This window comes from Pungitius pungitius, chromosome 18, assembly GCF_949316345.1.
Source record: "Pungitius pungitius chromosome 18, fPunPun2.1, whole genome shotgun sequence".
Classification (NCBI taxonomy): domain Eukaryota; kingdom Metazoa; phylum Chordata; class Actinopteri; order Perciformes; family Gasterosteidae; genus Pungitius; species Pungitius pungitius.
In genome coordinates this window covers 7,339,198-7,358,952 of record NC_084917.1, presented here as the reverse complement: position 1 = coordinate 7,358,952, position 19,755 = coordinate 7,339,198, and the positions used below count along the sequence as shown (strand labels likewise).

The window sequence follows — 19,755 nt, the reverse complement described above, 5'->3', positions numbered from 1 at the left end:
TTTTACCCATGGAGACACACACACACAATAACCCTTGCGCGCGCGCGTGTGCGCGCGTACGTGTGTACCCCGTTGAGATTTTCAAGATGCGAATCCAACGCTAAAATATATGATCCACTAAGTTTACCTCAAGGTCACACATTTATTTTCAGTATTATCGTTCATCGATCCAGTTAAGCAGGGATATATTATAAAAGCAAGCCAATTCAAGTTATTTTTAAGGATTGGACTTCCCTGACGATGCAACAATACATCTATAACCCCAAATGTTTAAACATCAACCATACAAAGAAATAATAGCGTGACAAGGCCTTCGCATGAAGGTTTCTTGAAAGAATGAGGCATAAAAGTACAGCGTATTTATACATATAAACACAAGTAGAAGGTAGAAAAGATAACAGCTAGCAAATATGTAATGGTGTGATATTCTTTTGTAGACCTTTTTCTGTGTATTTCCAGTTTTATTTAAAGGCTTAAAAAAAAGGTGGTACAAATTCATAATGTTGAGCCCAGCTCTGCCTCCACATTTTCTCCTCTACTAGAGCCACAAGAAAAATTGTTGACATATAGGTGAGATGTCTAACTGAACTTTTTAAAATTATAAACACCAACACAATTGTTTGATGTTGGGCTGAAGTAATTTCTATGATGAAGAGACACTGAAATGTATGGAGAGCTGGGTGATGGCTTTTGGATGAAATTCTTAAATATTGAATAGGTTGCTGTTTGTTCCTAATACCAAACATTTGTTTGTGGAAAGTGTATTGTACAAATATATATGAAACAACACAACAGGACAAAAGAGAATAAAACAAATAAGACAACCAAGTTATATAGTATAATTAGGACACTGTATTTAGCAGGAATCTATATAGACCCATCTGCTCAAAAATAGAGCAAATTATGAAATATTCTTCATTTCTATGGGCATTTCTTTATCCACTCACCCAACTAAAACGTATTAATTGGAGGAAAGTGGGTCAGAACAGTTAGTCTTCCTCACTAATTATCATGTCTATTTTGTACAATCCCAGCAGAGAACAGCGTCTCTTGCTTAAAAGAAGTCAGCGGCTTTCCGTCTCTTGGGAAGCTGCAGCAGGTCGTCTGTCAGCGACGTGAGGTCCTGAGAGCTCGGCGTCTTGACTTTGTTTGGCGTCGGCGTTCCCGATGGCGTGGCGGGGCCACCGAACGGAGACTTGCAGCCGGGGACTTGATGCGAGGGCGACGGCGTGTAACTCGCCCGCAATGCCTTGTCCGTGTACTTGCTGGATGTCCGATTTACGAGCCTCTGCAGGGCAGGGGTGAGGGCTGGGCTCAGGCCTTTTGGAGTAAGACTGCAACACAGAAGTTCATGTGTTTAAGGACACCATTGATTCTTTCAAAATGACAATAATAAGAGGAAATCAAGTAAAATCATGACACATTCAAGCTCGACTTTCCCCTTTAAAAGACAGGAGTGTACAGACGTAGAAATGTGTTGATACTTGTTGAAGCAGAAATAATCCAGAGGGAAGCCATTTATTTACCTCGCAAGGTTCTCTGTGACCTTTCGCAAAGCTTCCTGTTTCTTTGCACGGTTTTTGGCGGCGGCTTCGTTGGCCATCTTTAAACCCAGCCGCTCTCGTCTTCCAGGTTCTGGAATCTTTTTGCACACATATTTGATGTCAACATTTTACAAACAACAACAGAATCAGTGATTAACCGAGAGTTAGCTACCTACGGAGGTTCAGTACCTTAAATGACGGGCCGTGATTTCTCTCGACAAACGGGCTGTCTGATCCATCCAGACGAAATGGGGTGCTCTCAATCTCTCCCCAGGTCATCAGAGGCGACTCAGCTACACCTGAGGGGAGGGAAACTGCTGTGAGATATCTACTCCAAATGTGAGTAGGTAGCTGAATGAGCTATTTAAGACACACATCTGTATCAGGACTGTAACTGAGATCCACTTACCAGGTGCTGGGGACGGCATACTTTCGAAACCATATCCATTCACTGTTGGGGATTCATGTGGGATGAGCTCCTTCCCATCAGGTCCGACTTTACCCTGTTTGAACTGGACAGAAAAGACAATAAATCAGCTACTTCACTCTTGAATTGACACTTTAATTTAACTGAAGAATGGACTGCCAAGTAGTTGATGGTGTTTTGGCATATGTGTACCCCTATTAGTCAAAACACCATGCATTTTTGTTTTGTTACATTCTTAAAGTGTCTACCTGTGCATTGAGAGCTGCAGCCTGCTGAATCTGGCTTTTGTTGAGAGCTTTGCTGAATGGGTCTCCAACAAAGCGTGTGTTCTTGTGAACTACCTCCCGTGGCTTCTTAAAAAGAGCTTCGTCGTCTTTCACACCTGTTTAAAAAAAATGTTTGTGAAAACAATTTCTTCTCTCGGGGGGAAATTTAATTGATTACATGCCTCCAATAGGTATTAATGTCACACAAAAAACAGCAGGGAATTCATTCCAAGTTCAGTCTTCTTACCCTCTGGATAATACATCAATGCATTCTTTGCTTTGTACTCCCAGGTCTCAAGTCCAGCCTTGACACATTCAAGTGCTGCTTTCTCTGCGGATGGCAACGCAAGGTTCTCTTCGCGGCGCTGCAAAATATCAGTAATGTTTTTGATGCAGTCTAGGGGTGTAGCAATACTTCCAATGATTGTCTGTCTGACTGGCAGTTATCAACGACAAACATCATTTCCATCAAAGATGACGTTTTGTGTAACATGAAAACTTGAATCTGACATAACATGCACCAATTTGGTACTCAAATGTAGTTTTTATGACAGGCACACATGTAATCCAAACATAAAATTAATTTCCTTTTACTTTAATGTTCAAGTTTAACTCAGCACTCACATACCTGTTTGTATTCAGCCTCAGCCTCATATAGCCAGGAATGCTTCAGCCTCTCCTTGTCCTCTGCCAGATCCATTATCTGCTCAAATGATGCATTATCCTCACTGGTATTTTTATCAAGGAAGCGATCGAGACACGGGAGCTCCTTCTCTTTCTTCTCATCATTCCTGCTCTCTGTAAATACAGCATCAATAGAAATAGGGTTCATTTATTTGGATTTGTAATTCCATTAATTAAGAGTTCATGTGAATTCAATCAAAATCCTTTCAGAGGTTTTATATACACTTCATTGTATGACAAACATATGTTATCAACTTAATACAGTAGATAACTTACCACCGTCTAAACTTTTACTGCCATGAATGGAAGAGGGAGACCCCGAGCGGCCCAATGGCGTCTCAAAGCTTGCTGGTGTCACATCTTACATACAAAAGAGAAACAAATGGGGAGAAATAGGGGTGAAGATTATTCAGACTGAATGATTTGGCAAATAAGGGATAACATACTAATACAGTCGACCATTTCCCTCGTCAAACTACTCACAGGGTGCAGTAGATCGTGGTGTCGATTTATTCAAAGATGATCCATATCTGATGGATATCTCTCTCATTCTTTCTAGGTCACCGGTTTCCTCCGCATCAAGGTAGTCCTTCTGCGCCTGTAACTTGGTAACATCTGGGAAGAAGTCCCTCTGGATGATCTTTTCTAAACTCTGTTGGGAGACGACAGTTGGGTTTACTTGACTGTGTAGAAGGGAAGACAATGCTTCACATAATGTTGGTGCAACAACAATGAAGGAACGTAATGACACGTAACGTTAGCCGTGTTCTCAGTTTCAACGAGTTCCTATCGATTGTTTGGTTGTCCGTCAATTATCTAACGTTACCTCAATGTACTCCTCTTCGTCGAGGACCTTTCTGTGCAGCTTGCCCTTGTCGTTCTCTTCGGGTTGTTGTAGGAGAGCCATTGTTGATACTGTTACAGGGACGAGAGTCCCGCACAAGGCTCTCCTCACGCTGGCGCTGCCCTCCATTGTAGCCCCTGTTAGCCTGCTAAGCTAATAACGTTTTCTTCAACGAAAAACTGCGAATCAGTCGAAACAAAAGGCGGATTTTGAACTTGAAAAACACCGTCTCAATATCCAGAGCATGTATACCTAGACCGTTAAGACCAAACGTCACTAACTCTTACGTTAACCAGCCAGCGTTAGCAGCCCACGGCTAACTTCAAAACCAGCGTACAAAACAACGCAGCACGTAAAGGCTACGGTCTGAGATGTTGCGTCACCGGAAGTTGACTGCCACTCACGAGATTTCCAGTATAAGACATTTCCGGTAGGATGATAATAAAGATCATTTTCATTGATTTCATTATGATATTTGCAGGTGGGGTTGAGATATTAATTAAAGACACATCGGTTGACCTTTTAATTTGGCACTGATGTAACCTCAGATTCCTTTACAAATGGCAATATTTTTTAAATATATAAACCTGCATAAAAGACATGTTTGCATTAATGTTTGAATATTAACAATATTACTATACAAATAAAAGATTAAATAAAAGTAAATAGCAATGTTAACAATCATACTACTGCTAATAGAAGGTGATGCACGTACTAAGCAATTGCCAGAATGTCACTCTTATCCCTATTATCTACAGACAGAATACTCCAAAATGGTTGTGTGACCTCCCGAGCCCCCAAAAATTGACACAATATTGAGAGTGGGACTTTTAAAGTAAAAGGTAAAGATTTTCAGACATAAAAGTAATTAAGTTCTGTTCACTGCATGAAAACTTCAGTTATGTGTTATAGCTGGTTTAAAAAAAGTTCCTCCACCTTTATCAAAAATACTTTATTTTTTCACAAGGACACTTTTTTCACAACCATAATGTAGTGTAATAAATAAAATTAACATATTTCAGGATTAGTATTAGTCCTTTGCTCTTGCAATCAACACATCAGATTCACAAATAGGCTACAAACCTTTGACATTATCTGACTGAGAATTATTTTTGTAGCTGGCAATGATATACAACAATAAAGAATCATTGTGTTTATGTAACTCAAGTTAACACACATACATATCTCTCTTCCTTGATCAATGTTGTGGTCCATATATAGGCTACAGTACAAAATTTAGTTTTCTGTGTTTCCCACACAAAAGGGTAGTCTTTTTTGACGTCTCCACTTTGCTCTTCGGTTTTTAAACCAAACCTACCGGTGGAAAAGAAAGCACATGTTATTTATTTGTGTTTCATATTATATATTTCCATTTAAATAAACAAAAACATTATACATCATTATCAAGACAATTTGACATATTATTTAAATATGTCCAATTGTATAGAGCTTAGGGGAAATTAGCACAGGTCTCTATGGACCATCAACATTAGACAAAACTGTAAGAGCTGTCTAAAGCACATCTTTCGCCATATTACAGTGAAAACAAACAACTATTTGTTCGGAAGCTGAACGTGACCGTCTTACCTCTACTCTTTCTTCCCTCAAGTGAGTATGCTGTGCTAGCTTCTCCCTCGTGGTCACATCTGGATACTGGTTCTGCAGGAACAGCTCCTCCAGTGCATCCAGCTGCTCCTCTGTGAAAATAGTGCGATGCCGCCTGGTCCGCCTCTGCGCCTGACCGGAGGACGGCTCCTCCCTGTGAGCGTCTCCTAGCCTGCATGGGTCCGTGAGCATCGCTGGGGGCCACGCGTAGGGACAGGCTGCAGGGAGGGGATGCATTACTGTCGACAGTTTGAAACGGAAGGCACGCTTCTCGTGAGACGAGTGCTGGGTTCGGGCTTACCTTCCTGAATGAAATCCGTCTGGTAAATGTCTCCACAGTGGGAGCAGTAGCAGCAGCACGGGCAGGTGTGATGAACAGCCTCTCTCTGGCCTCCGACCGGACTCAGTGCCCTCTCTTTCAGTCCAGCGCCACTTGCGCCACATGACCTTCTTACTCCATTAGTGGTGGGATAATTGCTCAGTATGTTTTCAATACTGAAAGGAAACTTTTGTCTCTCTATCCTATTCAGTCCATCCATCTCCAAAGAAATTCCAATAAAACGTAAGCTATTGACGAGGTTTTTCGACAGTTCAGGCTCAGCTGCTCCTCTGCTTCTCCTCTCAGCACAATGGTGTGTCGGACCCTTATAGTGAAATTGGGAGGCGGAAAAAAAAGTAAACCTATAATCCCCCTGTGGACCAGACACATAAAACGGTTGAAACTTAATTCCTAGCTAATCTGGGCAGTTTTGTGAAGAGGTTAGGGAGGACGGCAGATTCAGTTAATCTTGCCTCATTCCTTTCTCCAAAAGAAATCAGATTTCACTGCATAAAATGAGAAGTGGAGAGCTTCTAAGATCCTTTTTGTTGGGGTTTTAGAGAAAAGGGGATTGCTTGGTATTAGAAACCTGGATTTAAAGATAAAAATGTTTTTTCTTTTTGTGTGGTCAGTCTTGTGCCATGCTGAATTTGAGGATTAGCTCTGAAATGTATTTCATAATGTTGCTTTACCATTTAGCTTTCTCAACGAGTGATCTTTTGCAAATTAGTAGCTGTGGCACAAGTTCAGGATCTACTCACAAAAACAATGCATACTAATTAAGCACAGTTAAATGAATGATTTGACTGGCTAGTGTATGTGTGGGGACACTAATAGATTTGTACATATTATTGCTCAAGTTAGAACCAGGTTAAATTCAGAAAAGATGTAGTGGTTTGTTTTCCTAATCATGCATCACGTGTCTTATCTTCATGGTGCAGTCTTTCAGCCTCACTTCTCTGACAATGTGCACAGCTGATGTAAAGCTATTACGGGTTAAATTCATACCCCGTAACAAATCCTGTGATTTCATACAAGGGAATACACCTTTTTTTTCAGAGAATTAATGGATTTCCACAATCTGTCTTAAGCTCCTCTTATGAGGGCTTTGGAAAACAGATAACAATAAACACCATCCCATCCTTTTCACTTGGCTTTAATAGCGTCCGGATTGTTGATGTGTAGTTTTCAGAGCTGGTGCGATCGCTATCTAGCCGATATTGTGGTCCTCAATAGAAGCAATTGTATCACATCCACATAGGTTCAGCCAGTTCAAAAATCATTACTGAGGATTAGAATGATAAAGGTTCGTTTTGATGTTTTGATATTTGGTACAAGAGGGAAGCAAAGAAAAGCCCCCCAGCGCACACATGATGTTTAAAGAGCTGCTAGGATGGGATCTCTTCAATGGAACAATTTCCCCTGTAAAACTGCTGCGCATCAGAAATGGTTCTACTTAACACCATTCCACTTTGTGTGGCCCATCTCTAGCCTACAAAAACACAACCTGAAGTTAGAAGGTGAATAACACAGAGCAGGGCATTGTTTTTACTTCCTCTCTCCCCGAAAACCAGAGTACACCAAAACAGTTCAGATAAAAGCGAGAAAACACGAAGCCGAGGCAGACAAAAACAATTTTAACTGCTGCTCCGCCTTTTGGTGATGGGATGCTACATTTTAGAAGACAACAGGCTTATATCTTTCTGCAAAACATTACCATGTAATTATTGCAAATAATGATAATTGATAAAGAACACAAGTCAAAGCAGTTAACAGGGTTACAAATGCACCCGCACTCTGACTGGTGATAAACAAGCAGAGAATCCCACAAGGTATCAGACTGTTCCCCAGTGAAAAAGCACAGTGTCTCTGTTCCTTGACTGGACCGCAGCCCAAAACCTCCTGGGGAATCCGAGATTGCAGCTGTGAGACGAGGACACGCAGAGGATCAACCTTCCTCTCTGTTTACTCCAGACCTGCATGGAAACACAGTAACTGTTGAAGCCTCAGAAAGCTCGTGGGGACTTGGGAGGCTCGAAGAAAAACAACCACGTGGTTGCAGAAACGCCAAGATGCCTCAAAGTTAGTAGTTAGCTTAAGTCTTTGTTCAATGCATTAAAATCCATTTTAATAATTGTCACAAGCTTCACGCTGTCTTTACTGTTTTATCATTTCAATGGGAGCGCAACAGACTCTTGTGCCTTATTGTGTGTAGAAAAAGGATTAATAAAACAAAAAATGTTGGCACGGTGTTAATCATTATCAATCAAGCCTCAAACCTCAGGGCCCATCCTTTCGTGCCATCCATCAACAGACTTCAACGGCGAAGAAGCGGCAAGGGAAGCCCAGCGCAGAGCGGTGCGCCCCCTAGTGGCGAAAAGACCTCAACGCCCGCGGGTGAACGGCGGAGCGACACAACGCGGCGGGCGGGCCGCCACTCGCGATAACTCGCGTCGGAGCAGCTGGGCGGAAAAGGCGGGAGAAGACCGCCGCTTCCGCGCACAGACACGGCGCCGGGGCAAAATGGACGATAAGTTAATATTGGCCGTATTTAAATGCCCGGAGCTGTACAATGTCACTTTGCCGAATTACCGCTGCACGGAAAGTCGGGTGAACGCGTGGAGAAGCATCAGCGTCACACTGGGTCTCCCGTGTGAGTATCGCGTGGTTCTTTGGGGGGGGGAAGGGGGGTGGGCTGGAGGGGTTTGTCACAACTTTACAGCCGGTTGTTTCCTAGTCGATGCAGTTGTGTGCGTATTAAACACGTGATGCACAGCAACACCAGCGTGTGTGTTGGTCCGGGAGTCAGAGGTGTATTTTTCTCATTTTTCATGAAAAAATTGGTTTTGTCCGGGCGCGTGCAGCGTGGTGGTGCAGATGCGGCCGCGCGCGCCGTGCTAGCGGTAGCAGCCGCGGCTCGCGCGCTGTAGGCCGCGCCGCACAGCACGGCACGGCACGGCACGGCTCCAACACTGCGCCGCGTGTCACTCACGGCGCGGGAGCAAACATGGAATGCTCTAAAAATATATATATTACACTAGCCCCTTTAATCAGGTACAATACGCTTATTGTACACTTGAAATGATGAGTGTACAGTTCAATACAGAGTACAATAACCAAAAACACAAAACTACCAACCCATCTTTTGGAATAATTTGTTGGTATAGTTTATTCGAATCTATTATAAATGGCATATATTTGCGTTTTAGACCATAACAGGCAAACTAAATGTGCTATCTTGGGCTTTCTGACATTTTGTGGACAATTTAATATCAGAATAATTGGCTGTTTGATAACAATACAGCATTAATAATCAACTTAATAACCACACCCCCCATACCATTTACATTAAGTGAAGACTGTATAACACAAAGCTATGCAAGGGTACAGCCATCCTGCTGTATTATATTGTAGAAGAGGTGGTCACTGAGCAGTCCACTGATATATTTGAAGGCGTTGTCCGGTCCAGGTCCTATGTCTTGAATGTTCTGAATTTGGTGGACGTCTCGGTCGCTGACTTTCTGTGTTCAAATTCTTTTGCATCTGTGAGTTTTTGTGCTCCTAACACTCTGATATTACCCTTTTCCAGCCGAGGAGTGTAAAAGAAAATGGAAGAACATGAGAGACCGTTACTTGAAGGAAGTCCGAATGGAGATCAAAAGCAAGAAACAAGGAGAGCTGATGCAAAGCAGATGGAAGTACAGACAACTCATGAATTTCATTGCACCCTTCACTGGATCGAGGAGTGGACTCGCAGAAGTCTGCGGCAGCAGCAACGACGACGACCTCGACCACGACCACCCCGACAACGAATCCGGCAGCGCCGAGGGGGACGCCACGCCGTCCGAAGCGGTCAAGACGCCGCAGACCGCCACCAAGGCGAGTCAACCCGACCTCAAGCCCCAGGTAGCCTATATGACGCAGATCCATAACATGTCTCAGGACGCACTGATGTCCCAGCTGGGCGTCCTGGCGAAGAGGCCCGCGAGGCCGTCCAGCCCGCAGATACCAGCCGTCAGCACGACGGGGCGGAAGCGGCGCCTGATGCAGGAGTCGCTTCCGCCGCCGTCTTCTCAAAGCGCCCCGTCGCCCTCCAAGTGGCTGCTCAAAGACAATGGCGCCTCGTTCCCCAACCGGCCGCGGGACGAGGACGAACTGTTCCTGCTGAGCTTCGTCCCGGCGCTGAAGCGGCTCGCGCCGCAGAAAAGGTGCGAAACCAAAATAAAGATCCAGCAGATCATGTACGAGGCGGAGTTCAACGTGGCGCAGGCGGCATCGCAGGCGAAGCAGACGGACGACTAGGCCAGACGGACTACTTTTATACTTTATCAGGAACTCTTTCTCAATGATGATCAAAATGATATATATTTTTGTTGTTTTTTACAGCACACCGTGGTGATGTGCATTACCTAACGCGAAGAATGACTAAACATGCGAGTATTGAGCAAGTTTCAGAGTTTATTTTGGTTTGTTGTGTCCAGATTTACATTTTAGATGAGTACTGCTTATGAGTACAATCAGCCTAACATACCAGATTATTAAAAGGACAACAGACTGATTAATATCTTTAATTACATAGCTTTATTATGAATAAAGTGGATTCCCATTTAGAAAAGTCTTCATGTTGAAACAATCTTCCAATCTTATATTATTCAGTAATAATCTAGTGTATTTTTACATTTAATTACAGTTAGAGAAAAAATAGAAATAGAAATAGTGAAATGAACACTGTTTCAGGACTTAATCGGTCAGCTGCTTACATGCATAAAATGAATTTTTAACATCAACTCAAACAAAAAGACAATGTTTGATTCCACAAATCAAACAATGTAATTTTGGATGATCATGTGTACATTTCTAGGATTGGGTGATTAAAAGATAATAAAATACAGGATGCAAAGACCAATATTCTGTGTGACTCAGTAGGATTCTTTGAATCAAATTTAAAAAAATAAATACAGTCTAAAAGCAAAAGCCCATAATACAACGTATGGGTTTGGAAACAGGAAGTTGATGATCAAAGAGCACCGGTGGTCTCTTTTAGTTGAGCGTGTATATCTTTAAATACTTTGATAGTACCTAAAGAAATACTCCTACTTAGCATGACCTTTGACCTGAACACCCTGTACATGTCAGATTATATAATCAGAGAGGCCGACGTGTTGTCATGAGCAGCGTGACGCCACTAGCCGCTGGACTTAAGGTGACGGAAATATAATTAATGTTAGTCTGCTGCTTTTGAAAGCACCTGGGTAAAATAACTAAAACTTCAGGCACCCAAGTTTGTCAGTCTTCATTCTTCGTCTTTATTTTGGAAGAACTGGCTTCATTAAACTCTCTCATAGCTTTGTGTCGAGAATAAGAATCTAATCCAAGTTACGAGAAAGGGAGCAGAATCCCATTGGTGCAAACTGTGATAATGTGCCACAATGTTGCACCTCAAATTAATATTGTGTCCCGGTAAGTCGTTTTTTCGTGCATTTACGCAATCAGGAGCCAAAACATAATCACCAAGGCGACAAAAAGGAAGAGTCGAGACAGAAACTGTTCATCCGTGTGCTGTGGAGTCCCAGGAGCTGCTGTTTGGGAAACAGTAAAAGTTTGAAAGGGTGGTTTCACATAATGTTGACAGTGGGGAAATGTGCAGAATCACAAATACCTGGAGGTGGTCTACCGTCGTTGATGTTAAAAGCCGTGGCAAAAATACCGAAAGGAAAGGCACCGATTCCAAATGACATTTGGAATCCCCCGTCTCCAAAGCCAAACCCCTGAAAACCCTGTGGGAGAATGCATTTCATTATTACCATGACGACCTGTCGGTCTGTAAGATGTGGAGCATGACGCAACAGTCAGTTAACAATCGTCCTCGCGGGAGAAAGAGGCCCCTCCCCCTTGGCGCTTAGCATCTAATAACTCCCTGAAGGATCCTGTGAATAGTACGAAACAGGTTTGTTCTGCAGCATCTGCCTCATCCCGTATAACGGTTTCATCATTGATCTATTTTGCTCCACAGGACTACAGTCCCGCTACCACATACTGTTTTCAGCGCTATATAAGTAGATTTGTACAAAGTACTTACACCACGGTTTTCAGGCTCAGGCCTCTGCCCCTGCGGCCGAGGAGGGGTCCTTTCTCTAAAAAAAAGAACAAAGAAAACCCAACACACTCAGTAAAAAACACGATTGCGCCGGTTTGCATTGTTTACGCATTCACAACACATTTTAAATTGGATATCATGTGTGCTGTTATTGCATAACACGTGAAGTTTAGAGTCTTCCACCTGGGGTCTTGTTGACCTGTGCTTCCTCGTCCATATAAGGGGATGACTTTGTCTCGGCTGATGCCCGCTTTACACACTGGACACACTTGTCTGTTGGGTCTGGTCTCCAACCACTGCGTGTAGACAAAGTGACACTTAGGAAAAGGCCCTATGCATTACGTTAAGAAATGATCAACGATTTGTTATTTAAAAATAGTGCAGAGGTAGGATTCAGCTCACCTGGTGCAAGCAAGGCCAGCTGATGCAGAGGAGGTACAAGGAATAAGGAAAAGTTGGGTTATTAAAACATTGTCTACTTCACAGGAAAATTGGGTTCTGCAAAATAGAATGAAATAAATGTATCTTGTGTCCACAAGTGAAAACGCTGCATCACTTCAATACTGTAAGTTGAAGGAGAGTTCAGCTTCTAAAGAAAAGAAGAAACTGGATTCCTGTCACGGTGACTTAACTTCCCCTATTAGTTACAAAAAAGCGACTGTACAACACTGGGTAAATAAGTAAAAACCCAACATTGCGTGGAGACCATTGCACCACTAAGTTGTACTACGAAGCTTCACCGTTAGAACACGAGTCACGAGCAGCGAGACCGTCCTCACCAGAAGAGGTGTCCACACAGGCTGATCACTGCGTCCTTAGCGGTGTCCAGACAGATGTTACACTCGAAGGTGCTGTCCTGGTTGCCGCTGTCGGCCGGGGTCGAGCTGCTGGATCCGGGGCTCGCGTTTTCAGCGGTCGCAGTGGAGCCCGCTGCCGGAGGGGGGGCAGCCGTGGCCATTTAAAAATAAAAAAAAAGATTCACTCAACAAGAAGTGAAGGAGGAGGAGCGGGGGGGACACCCAGCGTTTCAAAATAAGTACATAGGGAAGCCCAGTGGACGGGGGGCCTGTAGCTAACAAAGAGGAGAAGTGAGTGAAAATGAATCAAATCAACCGGTTGCTAACGTTAGCTGACGCGAGTTCCCTTTCTGTAGTTACGGAGCGGCTAACGTTAGCAAGCGAGGGAGCCTGAGCCACACCGACAGTTTTATTGTCAGGCAGAGAAACCGAATACAAAGGGACAAGCGGCATATACAAAATTGTTAACACAAAGCGTCGTTCCGAACGTGATTCCCCGACTTAAAGTCAAAACTTGTTGCGAGATATCCTTTCCATTCGGTTGCATCACACATCCGTAGGGCGGCGTTGACGTTAACCGGTAGTAGATCCTGGGGGAAGGCGGGGGGCGTGGCCACGGTCGTGCACGTGATGCTGGTGCCCTCAGCTCGGCCTATCAGGTGCCGACGACAAGGGGACCTCCAAGTTTTCATCCGGGAATGAGCTACTTTGTTCAGATAAATGTTTCCTGTTGTAATCTTGAAATATACGAAAAGCATGTTTAATTTTTCTAATTTGCTTTGAAAGAAACTAGTACAACATTACATTACAACAGTAGACTTGTTTGATAGTAGGACAATATTTAATAAAAGGAGTAACAGAATAAAGTTTCAAGCAAACTGTTTTGCAAACAAAATAATGAACAAAATACAATCAAAACATAAAAAGAAGGTATATTTTAAAAGGTTAAACATAGGATAATGTGTAGCTGACCAACACCGTCAAAATGACCACATTGTGTTGTGCAATTTTGATACTGTGTAAAAATGAGTGAGATTACGCCACCATTGATCATTGAGATATGGATATACAGTACCCAAGGTCAGCATGAGCCACCCTATAATCATGTTCTGTACTGCGAAACACTCCTAGTCACTGATGACAACGGTTACCACTTCATTTTAGATCATTTCCACTGTTTTAGACTTTGAACGACTGAGACCAATTGTCCCTAAATCCTCCGCCATTGCCTCTTCCATCCTTGACGTCAAAGACCGCTTTAGGACTTGTTTAAAGTCATTACCAATGAACACATAGAGAATCGGGGATACAAAACTGTTTGCCGCAGCCAGGGTGGCCCCCACCTTTAGGCCAGTTTGAAGTAAGTCCAGGCTGTGGTTCTTCATGTCTGACTCTAAAAGAACAAAGCTGTGATAAGGGACCCAGCAGAAGAAAAATGTTAAGATGAGCGCCGCCATGACTTTGTAAGGCTTTGATGACTTAATGGTCAAACTTCTCAGCTTCACACAGAGCATCGAGCAGCAGGACACAATCATTAGGAAAGGAATAAGGAATCCGCAGATGAATCGAGTCATGACCACGGCCTTGTGCGTGGAATGGTCCACGTAACTGGTGTGGCACTGGGTGACGGAGCCCTTGACTGTGGTTTGTCTGAACATTAGCGAGGGCAACGTTAGGAGTGCAGAAAGGACCCACACAAGCACGATCCCTCCCAATGCTTTCTTCACTGTCCGGTGGTTGTGTGACCACACAGGACAATAAATCATCACACAGCGATCAGCGCTGATTAGAACCAACAGAAACACACTGCTGTACATGTTGAGAAAAAGGGCAGAGGAGGCGAGCTTGCACAAAAACAGTCCGAATGGCCAGTGTGAGGTGATCATGTAGAATACTTCCAGGGGCAAAAAGACACAGAATAAAAAGTCTGAAATGGCCAGACTGGTGTACCAGGTGGTGATGACGGTTCTTTTCATTTTCCATCCACAAATCCATATCACTAAAGAATTTCCTCCGAGGCCAAAGACCAATATAATGATGTTGACTGCTACCAGAACGTGAGACAAAGACAACTCAGAACCTCTTGAAGTATATTCTGCTGTGATGTTGCTGTTCTCAGTTTCATTGCCTGCAGTGTAATCATCATATTCAATATAATCCACATCCATGTTGGCTCCTTTTTTCTGAAAGTGTAACATATTTAATTTACAAATGATCAAAACAGATTACAATTATTATCGAGAAAATATACTATTTAAAATGCATATTACTCACGCTGTGTCTTGAAGCCAAAGCAATGGCTATGAAGCGGTGTGGTTCCTCCCTGCTGAATGCAACTTCTCACTTCTGTTTTCCTGACCAGTGTCACTGCCGGAAGCAGAATCAAAGGGCACGTGAGAATCTCCTTCCTCTTGACCAAAACCTAGTTTATTTATTTTCGGTGAACCAACTTTCAGCTGTTAAAGTAGTTCAACATAGTCACAGAAGTCAAAACAACCACATAAATATCTAGTAAGTAAATAAAAATAATATAATAATAAGTCTTACAGTATACTGCTGCAATTTCACACATCAGATCCCCTTCAGACAACCACACCAAGAGAAAAAACACCAGCTGACATCACTAGACCAAGGGTGTGTCTTAACCATTTGGCCAGAATTGCGAAGTATTTGCACATCTTCCGTTACATTCTTTGTTGTAACTCAAAGAGATACTTTTATTGACCATAGATTTGAAATAAGAACAATTCAAAAGTAAAATAGATAATGAGTCACACACTCAATCATGAAATCATGGCATGTATCCATACACCAATTAAAAGTAATTCACATATGATAGTCAGTGCTCACTTTCTTCATAACATATAGCCTGCTTAATGTTAAAACTAAATTGATCATTTGCGAAGATAAAAATCTCTAATCTAAGTCTCACTAATAATAGCAATACAACTATTTTATTCTTTAAAAGCAGCTAACAGCCAATTAGAGAATATTTTAGGTAATAAAGAATGCCACAAAATGCCAACAAGAGAGAAACATTTTTGCACATTTGAGATCTTCAATGAAACTTTTCATGTCAGCTTTTACATGTACTGTTCCCTAAAAATCATATGATGCCGTTTTGCAACACAACGAATGCTGAGCAAATCATTGTCAGTCAAGCCAACAGCAATCTTTGGGATTTCCTTTTGATAAACAGTCAATACCAATCCCCTGACCTTCATTTAATGTAAATATTACTTTATAGTTATGGTGGTATTCAGATCTGATATTGAGCTAAAGTAAAAAATACCCTATCCTGTATAAATAAAAATGCATTCTCCAGGCACGGGCACAGACTTTCTGTGGGGCAGCTGCCCAAACCAAAACAAAAGGGCATCAATTTCCAAAATTATTCATGACATTAAAAATAATAATAATAAAATTAGGATATTTTCAACTTACATACTTATTTTTGTTAACAACATATTGTAAGCAATGAGGTAGGAGAGGCTGTACTTGTAACAACACCCTTGTACATCCGTTCAAGGGTGTTGTTACGCCCGAACTTTCTATATGAATAGCAGAAAATAGTTCTATCCACAATACGTTGCGTATCGTATTTCAGAAAACAGTCCCCGTGCGTGTTGCTGTTGCAACAGACAAACAGCGTTGTAAACATCGTTTGTTGATGATTAGCAAGAAGATCGACATTCGTATGTGCGTCGTCTGAAATCATCGCACCATGTCATTCATTCACATCGCTCATGACGTCCACCTGAATTGTCCTCTCTAGGAGAGCTCTCATTCCCCGAAACCGATCGTTTCCGGTACTTTTCGGCGATCGCTACTGAGCTACAAAAAAAAGCTGAAATGACAACTAACTGCGCTGCTGTGGGTACCCGTGCTTCTTCTTTTAGTGTCTCTCTATTCTTGGTAATTACATAATTTCCATAAAGCTGACAACACACACACACACACACACACACACACACACACACACACACACACACACACACCATACTGTCATGTAGCTCAACTTAAGACCTACCTTTCATTTCAATAATTGAATTAAATTAAGTTGTCTAACTGCCTTTAAATTATCTGCATGTCTGTCTGCCTGCCTGTATCCCCCTCATTCTCTCTCTTTTGTAAACATGAGTTGTTTTTAAAAAAAAAAAATTAGGAAACGTCGGACCAGTTGCGACATAATGATTTCAGCGGCGCTAATGTGGTTCATTTATCACCAAACCACGTCGGGGGGTCGCACGGACACCGTCGTCACCTGTTGGTCGGATGCTGCAGCCGGGTTGAGGAGGACTGAGGGGCTCGTCACCTTGGGCTCTGGGTAGTTGTGTAGGGCAGTTTTGAGGAGTTGTGTTACAGTATGACTCATATAGATGACTGATTGTAAGCAGTACAACTCAAAATAAAATGTTTTGTCATCGGGTTTATTTAATTTTCACCTCGGAGGTACTGTTTTAGAAAAATATGATAACCTTCCACTGTTTTGCGTGAAGTGGACATGCGCAGATGTGATTTGCGTCGCCCCGCCCCTCGACGTGACGTACTGTTGTCGAGGCTAGTTATATCTTCACATTATCAAACTGCGTCACTCTCATTGACTGACAGCATGGCGACTACCGTGGCTAACAAGTGTCTCAGTCCCTTGGCTTTCATCACCAGGAGGCTTTCTGCTCCAGAGTTTATCACCCAATGCTGCTACCACAAGAAGGTAAACCACTTTTTAGTCCGTTGCAGCGTTGCTAAACGACGCGTGTGTGCTAGCCGCTGTTTGGCTAGCTAATGTTTACAAATGTTACCGTTGTCTCTTGAGTAGTTTCTAGCTTAATAAAAGCATCAAATATGAGTGGTGACGTGGATAATGTAATAAAAAAGAGCTTCTTTGCCATGCATCTCGTTGTCTATATGATTTAAAGGATAAATAATCCAAGGTTTAACGTTACGTCACACTGGTATCGTATGGGTTTATACATCGCGTGTGACAGAACGACATAACTGGCTTGCTTGCTAACTAACATTGGACATGATTAATCAATTAATGACGTCACTAATCCGTTGCCACATGGTTTAATTGTTGAATAACGTCCGCTTAATACGCAGTGTGCTGTAAACCTGTAGCGTCACATGTTCTCGTGCTGTATCTTCATGTTGCAGCATACTAACAACCTCTTTTGTTAGTATGATCACATGATCATGTTGCGTTTCATTTTGTTATCTAACTTCAACATGCCAAACAACGGCTTTACAGAATCCCTGTTATCGTTTGAAGGAATTAATGCATAATATACATTTTTGGCTCTGAGGTACCGTCCCATCGAGAAAGTTGTGTATTTGCGATCCTGAAAATGATCACCAACATGTCCTTGACAAGCTCTAAGGTCATAAAGATTTATTTAAACTAATTATATTCTATGCCATAGAATTTAGTTTTAAACACTAATTGATCACAACTATGTGCATAAGTTACTACTTCCCGATAACAGATGGACTATAATTCAGAATGTATGTATTAAATATAGTCCTTTTTATAGGATATTTTTGTTGTTAAAGCTCAGCCCCATGATACTATTTACGTCACAGTGACTCTGCAAAAAAAGGGGAAGGGGGGCAGGATGCTGAACTGTATTTAGTGCACAATGCAATCCCGTCCTAATCTGTTTATTTCAATGTCTCCTATGTGACGGTGGATATTTGTAGTTGAATAACAGCGATCCTCACAACCTATTTTCAATGTAAAAGAACACAAATGCCTCCCGGATGCTATCGTTTTGCTTAATCACATTTCTTTCAGTGTGGTGGAATATTTTGCACATCTTGAAAAGACCCACATTCCTTCATGGCATTGTATTTACTCTTTACTTAGGTGGTGGATCATTATGAAAACCCGAGAAATGTTGGCACGTTGGACAAAAGCTCCAAGAATGTTGGGACTGGTTTGGTGGGCGCTCCGGCCTGTGGCGACGTGATGAAGCTCCAGGTATGTTTGTCACAAAGCGTGAATGGATTACAGCATCCAGCTGAATTACAATAATTATTGCTATACGTCAGCATTGCTATGAACAATAATTATCTTGTTATTTTAATCCCGTGGTTCTGCATGAATTTATTTCACCTTGGGAATTTCAGTAAAACTTTTGCATTTTGACAGATTGAGGTGGATGACATGGGGAAGATTGTGGATGCCAGGTTCAAAACATTTGGCTGCGGCTCTGCTATTGCCTCCAGCTCTTTGGCCACTGAGTGGGTGAAGGGCAAATCTGTGAGTTAGTGCACCACAGTGACTTCTTTTACTGCATCTTGGAGTGTGTCATATATTGTTTTCATTTCGCTCAGGACTTGTGTGGTTAATCTGTCTGTGTGCTTTTCTCTCCAGGTGGCCGAAGCTCTGGAAATAAAGAACACTGACATTGCCAAAGAGCTCTGTCTTCCACCAGTTAAACTTCACTGCTCCAGTAAGTTGCTTTAAAAAAAATTGTCTTCCTTTTTCAAGCTTCTCCACACCTGTATGTTTATTTAATGTATCTTCTTGTTTTTCATCAGTGCTGGCAGAGGATGCCATCAAGGCGGCTCTGGCTGACTATCGCCTCAAGCAACAAGATGACCAGCAGGAGGCAGTCAGAGCCAGCAGTTAAATGGCGTACTCTCACTCTGAGCCGGACGTGCTGTCCTTCCGTCGAGAGGAGAAATAAACAGCAGTCCAAAAATCCTCACTTTCTTGCAGTTTTGATGAGGCACACCTAATGTGTTGATTACCAGCACACCATTGTATAATCGTCATCCCGCCGTAGCAGTGTCACACCAGACCTTCTATAGTGGTCTGTTGTCCTTTAACCCTGCATACTGTGTCTTGTTAGCCTGTCACGTAAACGCACAATGGGAACTGTTTTGGCTGCTGGCACAAAGATGAGCCTTATTTTTGAGATTGTTATATTTTAAGATGATGTGCTTAGGGAGGGTTTAGTTTGGCAGGTGTGATGGAGACCACTGTTGAGGCTCAAGTCTGCGCCCTAAGCACTAACCTATGGCTTGAAACAATGAAAGGATCCATTTGTTTTAAGTGTAATTTTTGGATTATTTAGTAATGCTTGACCTTATGCAATAAAGGTATCCTGAAACCAAAACAGTCTTCTATATTTGACTACTCAATTGGTAAAAATAAATAGGACCAT

The 19,755-nt window shown here is 42.4% G+C and overlaps 6 protein-coding genes across 8 annotated transcripts; 2 read left to right on the top strand and 4 right to left on the bottom strand.

The window, feature by feature from the left end:
* Nucleotides 1-122: 122 nt before the first annotated feature.
* ess2 (ess-2 splicing factor homolog) lies at nucleotides 123-4,147 on the bottom strand. The gene is made up of 10 exons (XM_037484414.2): nucleotides 3,748-4,147; nucleotides 3,405-3,573; nucleotides 3,198-3,281; nucleotides 2,866-3,035; nucleotides 2,485-2,602; nucleotides 2,220-2,353; nucleotides 1,954-2,056; nucleotides 1,734-1,843; nucleotides 1,527-1,642; nucleotides 123-1,334 (listed from the first exon to the last, which is right to left on the bottom strand). The coding sequence occupies exons 1-10, from the start codon at nucleotides 3,892-3,894 to the stop codon at nucleotides 1,055-1,057; spliced, it is 1,431 nt and encodes a 476-aa protein (XP_037340311.2). The 5' UTR covers nucleotides 3,895-4,147; the 3' UTR covers nucleotides 123-1,054.
* A 725-nt stretch (nucleotides 4,148-4,872) lies between these two features.
* On the bottom strand, nucleotides 4,873-5,971 carry LOC119226921 (homeobox protein goosecoid-2). The gene is made up of 3 exons (XM_037485310.2): nucleotides 5,672-5,971; nucleotides 5,353-5,588; nucleotides 4,873-5,079 (listed from the first exon to the last, which is right to left on the bottom strand). Exons 1-3 carry the CDS (start codon nucleotides 5,907-5,909, stop codon nucleotides 5,002-5,004), a joined length of 552 nt encoding a protein of 183 aa, XP_037341207.2. The 5' UTR covers nucleotides 5,910-5,971; the 3' UTR covers nucleotides 4,873-5,001.
* Nucleotides 5,972-8,038: 2,067 nt separating this feature from the next.
* Nucleotides 8,039-10,609, top strand: si:zfos-128g4.1 (uncharacterized). 2 transcript variants are annotated; one of them, XM_037485286.2, is made up of 2 exons: nucleotides 8,039-8,342; nucleotides 9,279-10,609. In XM_037485286.2, the coding sequence occupies exons 1-2, from the start codon at nucleotides 8,213-8,215 to the stop codon at nucleotides 9,989-9,991; spliced, it is 843 nt and encodes a 280-aa protein (XP_037341183.2). In that variant the 5' UTR covers nucleotides 8,039-8,212; the 3' UTR covers nucleotides 9,992-10,609. The 2 variants fall into 2 exon arrangements, with proteins under 2 accessions (XP_037341183.2, XP_062414855.1); XM_062558871.1 differs by having other exon boundaries at nucleotides 8,040-8,223.
* rnf185 (ring finger protein 185) lies at nucleotides 10,128-13,172 on the bottom strand. Of its 2 annotated transcripts, none has more exons than XM_037485287.2 (6): nucleotides 12,566-13,172; nucleotides 12,189-12,207; nucleotides 11,970-12,082; nucleotides 11,769-11,823; nucleotides 11,349-11,466; nucleotides 10,128-11,268 (listed from the first exon to the last, which is right to left on the bottom strand). In XM_037485287.2, exons 1-6 carry the CDS (start codon nucleotides 12,742-12,744, stop codon nucleotides 11,171-11,173), a joined length of 582 nt encoding a protein of 193 aa, XP_037341184.1. In that variant the 5' UTR covers nucleotides 12,745-13,172; the 3' UTR covers nucleotides 10,128-11,170. The 2 variants fall into 2 exon arrangements, with proteins under 2 accessions (XP_037341184.1, XP_037341185.1); XM_037485288.2 differs by having other exon boundaries at nucleotides 10,128-11,265.
* Nucleotides 13,173-13,418: 246 nt separating this feature from the next.
* LOC119226762 (chemerin-like receptor 1) lies at nucleotides 13,419-15,168 on the bottom strand. Its single transcript, XM_037485028.2, has 2 exons — nucleotides 14,858-15,168; nucleotides 13,419-14,766 (listed from the first exon to the last, which is right to left on the bottom strand). The coding sequence occupies exon 2, from the start codon at nucleotides 14,749-14,751 to the stop codon at nucleotides 13,744-13,746; it is 1,008 nt and encodes a 335-aa protein (XP_037340925.2). The 5' UTR covers nucleotides 14,752-14,766; nucleotides 14,858-15,168; the 3' UTR covers nucleotides 13,419-13,743.
* A 1,948-nt stretch (nucleotides 15,169-17,116) lies between these two features.
* Nucleotides 17,117-19,707, top strand: iscub (iron-sulfur cluster assembly enzyme b). Its single transcript, XM_037484073.2, has 5 exons — nucleotides 17,117-17,297; nucleotides 18,450-18,563; nucleotides 18,735-18,845; nucleotides 18,960-19,038; nucleotides 19,127-19,707. The coding sequence occupies exons 1-5, from the start codon at nucleotides 17,196-17,198 to the stop codon at nucleotides 19,216-19,218; spliced, it is 498 nt and encodes a 165-aa protein (XP_037339970.1). The 5' UTR covers nucleotides 17,117-17,195; the 3' UTR covers nucleotides 19,219-19,707.
* The last annotated feature ends 48 nt before the right edge of the window (nucleotides 19,708-19,755 follow it).